Source organism: Pleuronectes platessa, chromosome 1 (genome assembly GCF_947347685.1).
Source record: "Pleuronectes platessa chromosome 1, fPlePla1.1, whole genome shotgun sequence".
Lineage (NCBI taxonomy): Eukaryota > Metazoa > Chordata > Actinopteri > Pleuronectiformes > Pleuronectidae > Pleuronectes > Pleuronectes platessa.
Window position 1 is genome coordinate 29,528,759 of NC_070626.1, and position 6,000 is coordinate 29,534,758.

At 44.5% G+C, this 6,000-nt stretch overlaps 1 protein-coding gene across 2 annotated transcripts in view; it reads right to left on the bottom strand.

Moving 5' to 3' along the window:
* The window catches only part of LOC128439165 (protein kinase C-binding protein NELL1), a 190,411-nt gene that overhangs the window by 52,357 nt on the left and 132,054 nt on the right, over positions 1 to 6,000 (bottom strand). For both annotated transcript variants that reach the window (XM_053421910.1, XM_053421911.1), the window contains one exon: positions 5,946 to 6,000. This exon is cut by the window's right edge and continues 71 nt beyond it. In XM_053421910.1, the coding sequence (XP_053277885.1) occupies positions 5,946 to 6,000 (55 nt within the window). The remainder of the gene's footprint in view (positions 1 to 5,945) is intronic.

Here is a 6,000-nt window from a genome sequence, read left to right on the forward strand (position 1 = left end):
ATAATTTATACCCCTTGTCGAATTAAATCCCAAGAATGTGGTGCGTGTGTTTTGGATATTCTTATTTCTACTGTTTCATTTATTCTAAAGAGGGTTTTGCTTTTAGTTCATGTTCCCTCCACCTACAACCAGAACCTGTACTTCCACTCACAGACGACTCGGCCACTTAGGAGCAGAGGAAACAAGCTGTAAACACAACGTTGACACATTCTCTCCGTGTAAAGACGTTAATGAAAACCAGTTTAAACACACAGAGGCTGTGGAGCAATAACAGAAGTGATGAATGCAAAGTCCTGTAATCACTTTACCGCCCTGCTTCCTGGAAATTACATTTAGGACTAAATGTTTTTTCCGAGTTATGATCTGGTGGCAAACTAAATACTGGCTGGATTTGTGAATGAATGATGAATGAATGAATGAATGAATTAATGAATGGGTGCAGGGCTTCCAGGAGGAGGCAGGTTTAGTGGGATTTGGTTAAAGTTTGTGGTTTTGTCTAAATTTTAAAGTTGTTCCCGTATTAAACCAGATCTTCCAACCTATGCATGTTCAATTCATTCCATGCATCCTACTTGCCAAAAAAATAAATCATCTACATTTTGCTTATTATAATAATAGAAAATATGAGCTGGTCACAATTATATTTCTTTAAAAATCTGGTGTAAATAAATAAATAACATAATCTCCAGGATACAGGCTTCAGCTATTTCTATCTCAGAGTAATGATGGTGAGAAGACACTGAGAAGATAAAGATACAGAAACACAGAATATAAACAAAGATGGACGACGAGTCCTCCCTTCCTGCCACTGTCCAGATATGAAGCCAACATATCTTGGATTCTCGCTTTTATGGAATCAAATAACAAATTTAAACCAAACTGACATTTATCAGTTTAGGAGGAACGACCTCAAATGACAGAAATGATCTTTTGAGACCTGGTCGATGTCCCATCCGCTAACATTGAGGAGACGGGCGTTCATCTATGGTTTGATATGAGCAAACCTCTGTCACATGTATTAATCACGTGATCCATGATGTCATAACAGGTCATTCCCCAGACTCTATTCCAAAGGAAACATCATAATTTACAAGTTCACCTCTTCTGGCTTTTTTTTCATTTTGAAACAACATTCACTCAGAGCAGTTTTCCCAACGTGCTGCACCATGTGACTCGTTCACCTTGGCATCAAAACAACCGTTCAAACCCAACGGCAGCGATAATATGAACTTTTACAGTTTCTTTACATCTGCATCTGTTTATTGTTTCTAATTAATTTTGCCGAATTTGTTATGAAAAGGAGCCAAAGAAGCAGGAAAAAAAAAAAACATGGCACCAGAAGAGAATGAAAGCAGAACTGCTGAGGGAGCACGTGTGTTTGTGTGCGTGTGTGTGTGCGTGTGTGTGTGTGTGTGTGTGTGTGTGTGTGTGTGTGCATTAAAGACCTGGCACTTTAAAACAAGTGCTTCTCATTATGCCGCAAATATTTTCATTTACATCATAAATTACAGCTGCTTCCTTCGGTGGCCTGTGAGTTTTTTTTTTTTTTACAGAGTCCGCAGCAGCCAGTTCATATCCTTTGTATGTGCTGGCACTGGGGGGGAGGGGGGGGGGGGATGTAATGCAATTCATTTACGACCCCATGAAATACACAGCTCACGGCAATAAAGATGCTTAGGTTGCAGTTCACATTAATGAAAGCATGTTTCCATTAATGTGCTCTGGCGGTAAAAACATCCATCCCACCGCCACGGAGCGTTATCATCCCACATGTCTCCACGTGCACTGCCGAGTCGGTGGGGGGGGGGGGGGGGGTGCACGAGGGAAGAGATGAAGCTCTAAGAGAAACTCCAGATGGTTTTGCAGTCGGAGGACGAGCTGTGGGGAGAAACATCAAACCTCAACGGATGAATCTAAATATAAACATTAGCATCTCACATTCGGTTTTTGGAAATGAGGACTAAGAGAAAAAAAACTTATCTTGCCTCCTTCTGCTAACTGGGTTTGATGGGCTTATTAAATTGGCTGGTGCTGAGCCAGCCTGACAGCGGCGTGACCTCCATTTTGAAAGCGTTTAACGTACACGGGGAAGGTTGCCAGGCTCGTCACACCTGAGCTCCACATTCATTACATGCATAATTGGAATTTTGGATTTGATTACATTTTTATTAAACACGTGATGTGTCTTTTTTTTTTACCTCCCAATGCTACAACTCTGGAGAATCCACGTGGCGTCTGATGCTTTAAATTAAACAGCAGCTGCTTTCATTCAGTCTGAGCTCGAGTGGCTTGTAGGTAGAGAGATAGTGAAGGCAGGTATCGATCAGTGGGATGAGCACAGAAGATAAATACGTCCATTGAGAAGGCAGCAGAGTCAACAAAGAAAAGCCAGAGACTAATATCAACGATATATGATGGAAGAGTTTATTGTTGTTGATAATATCTGCAGCTCTCGAACCCAGTGGCTGTTCTGCGAGTTCACAGGAGGTGAAAAGCTCCAGCTCCTGACAGATGAGGCGTCCGGTTCCCCTGCAGAGCCGAGACCTCATGGAGTTCACTTACAGGACGGAGAGCAGAGGAAGGAAGTGACCTCACAACTCTCAGTCCAGCAGAAAGCCAGAGACAAGTGCACCATGGGAGTCTCAGAACAACAGAGGGTGAAGTCATGGATCGTGAAGAACTCCCACAGAGGAGACCAGGGTGAACGGTGACATCATCCACAACTCGGCGACTCTCAGATCCGTCTTTAAATAGAACTTCTGATCTGTTTTATCCTTTTGTCCCCCCCGACGTGCACTCACCCTGTGGCCTGACACGATTTCATCTCTCAAAACTCTGAGTCCGTCTGTCAGTCAGAAGACGTTTCATCATAAAGGGTCTTCATAATGAAACGTCCTTTGATTGACAGGGAGCAGACAGCAGTCGCAGGTTTGAGGCTTTTTCTGAAAACACCTTCAATCTGAGCTGTGAACAACAAACTGACAGAATCTAAATGATTTACTATAAATAAAGATGGACGACTCATCTCCACCTCCTCCTGCTGTACAAAAATGAAACTAAACTATGGTATAGATGCCAACGCCTTGTACTTTATTTATTATATTTGGTTAATGGTAAACCAACTGTATTTACTTGTCAATTTTTCTCAGAGTCCCGTTCAGTCATCAGGGTTTGGGTTCAGTATCTTGCCGAAGGACACTTTGGAATTCCGACTGGGGATCGAACCCACGATCAGCTGGTTAACCTCTCTGCCTCATGAGCAGTATCGAGGTCTCACCTTTACCAGCACTCGACCAATCGCGAGTCCGACGTTTAACCCTGTTTTAATATTAACTAATAAATAAATATGTACTTTTATAAGTTTGTCCCACGTCCCATCTGTTTACATGGAGGAGGTGCAGTTTATGCCCTGTACTGCTGATTTGCCTTCACTTTTGAAGGAGCTGTCATGTCGTCCATCTTTATTTACAGTTTATGGTTTGTCTATAAGAATATGTTTTAAAAAAAATACAGTAAATCCAAGGTAGGTCAGTTTTCCACTGAAGAAAAACCAACAGCTCAGCTCCATGTCACAAAACCTCACTTCTCCTCCTCCTCCTCCTCCACCTCCTCTCCACTCCATCTCTCCTCCCCTGTCCCCCCCCCCCCCCGAGCTGCTCCACCCCCGGGCAGCGAGGAGCGATGAGGCTCAGTCCAGAGAAGGAGAAGAGACACCAGGAGTCGTGTCAACATGCTGCGGGTGACATTTTACTCCTCAGAGGAAGGAGCTGCTCACATTGTAATATTGAGAGTAGACTGTGTGGTGCCTGCGGTGATGTCAGGCTCGGTGTGTGTGGGAGGATGAAGCAGCCTGACGTCTACAGAGACACACACACACACAGACACACACACACACACACATGCATGAGGTGTGTAATAAAAACGCTGTAATGTTTGTTTTATGTCATTTCCGCTTGATTGTCACGTTTGAGGAGCCGGTGTCAGGAAAGTCAATATCTGACACCGCAGACGCTAAATCTGTGACACTGCACACGGAACATTAATGTGCCATTTATTCCCCCCCCCCCCCCCAAACAGGCACCAGCGCCCCTGAGCAGACGTTCCCTCAGCCGCCTGCTTCATCGACTCCTCACAGATCTCCCACATTTCTTTGTTTAATCACAAAACGTTTTTTTTCCGCGGCGTCTGCGTGTGTGTTTCCGTTTAACGCAAAGACAACAATGCAATTACCGAACAAAAAAATAAATAAATAGCCTTTCCCCCCGATCCGCAGACACAATAAAGAATAACAATAGAGACGCAGCAATTACAGGAGCTAATGGGCAATCATGTTAACGTGGTGAAATATGAGCAGTCGCCGGTTTAGCATTCGAGCGGCGGGAAGGAGCCGAAGGAGGCGAAGGAGGCGAAGGAGGCGAAGGAGGAGAAGGAGGAGCGAGGAGGAGGAGCGGAGACGCAGGGAGGATTTATCTCTCCCGGCAGACGTGGGGAGCGCTCCTCGAGCTTCCAGTCGGCAGCCAGGGCAGTTTACAAGCTGCAGGAGAGATTGATTGTCCACGGATCCCCGTCCCTGAGTGGCTGCCAACTCCGAGCTAATTAAAGAACACTTTCACTCCCCAGAAACCAAGCCCCCCCCCCCTTGAGAGAACATGCTGCCTTTAACCCCTTTAGAGAGAGAGAGAGGGAGGAAAAACTCCAGCTTCGCCAAAACAGGTGTCACAGAATCTCACGGTGAGAAACAGCTTCACGTCCACAGAGATGAACGAGGACAGAAGATGTGCAGCAGGTTGTAAAACTAAGATTCTGTGTATTCAGCTGTGAGGAGGTTCAGGGACGAAGAGGAAACAGGATCCTCTTCATCAGGATATACTTATGAGAGACAAAATATTAACAAAAAGATGAATGGCTGCAATCACTGGCTCTTGTTCGGCCGCTCGCTGATTCTCTGAATCTTTTCACAAGACGGACGCTGCAGGTTTTATTATTTCTCTATCAATCAGTTCAGAATTAACTCGTCTGCACTCTTTGGTTTTCTGATGACAAAGCACAGAGTCTGTGCGTCGGAGCCACGAGGGCAGCGGCTGATTGGAGGTCTGTGTCCTCCGGCACATTTAGGAATCATTTAGGAATCACTGCACACAGAGAACGTAATGAATAATCTGCTCATTCATCCATTCATTCATCTTATCGTGTTCTAACTTCCAGGATAATCTCGACTCAGCTCTGATCTGATATCTGGTAAACGATCGTTACTCGTTACTCTCACTCAGAATGTTTACTTTCTTGTTTTGACGACGTGAATATAGATTTTTCCTGAAGTGATTCAATCACATGTTCATTTGCTACGGGATTAAAAATAAGATATTCCACTGGATCTATGTTTTCTGGCAGATTTACGTTTATGAGCATCTTAGCATTTTAGGAATTTCCGTCTACCATTTTGTTTTTTTTGGAGGGGGGGGGGGGGGGGGGGGGGGTCCTGAATACACTACTGTTGAAGGGGTGTTTGAAAGGCTACATGGCCACTACCCCTCCATCACATAGAGAAATGGGACAACACAAGGAGGCAGGGCCTAGTGGTGAACTGGTGAACTGGGACAGGGCAATAATCTTAATGTGGGGAATCTCCCAAATATGGAATGGTCAATATGAATCATGTTTGATATTAACGATTGACTTTGAGAGTGAGTGAGAGGAAAACTCCAGAGTTAGTCCAGATCCAACAGTTTCATGAATTCTCCAGAATTTTATGAACAAGGCAACACAGTGACACATTCCTCCAAATACACAAATCATCAGATTTAATGTATCTAGAGATCTTAATACGTCCTTATCTAAACAACCTTCCCTCTAGATGAATATGTTGAGGTGAGAACTCAGAGTGTGTCCTTCCTGTGTGTGTGTGTGTGTGACAGTTGTGTAGTAGAACCTGATGATTCACGTACCGGTGCAGGAGTACTCGTCCACCCGGATGAAGCCTGGCAGACAGTCACAGCGATG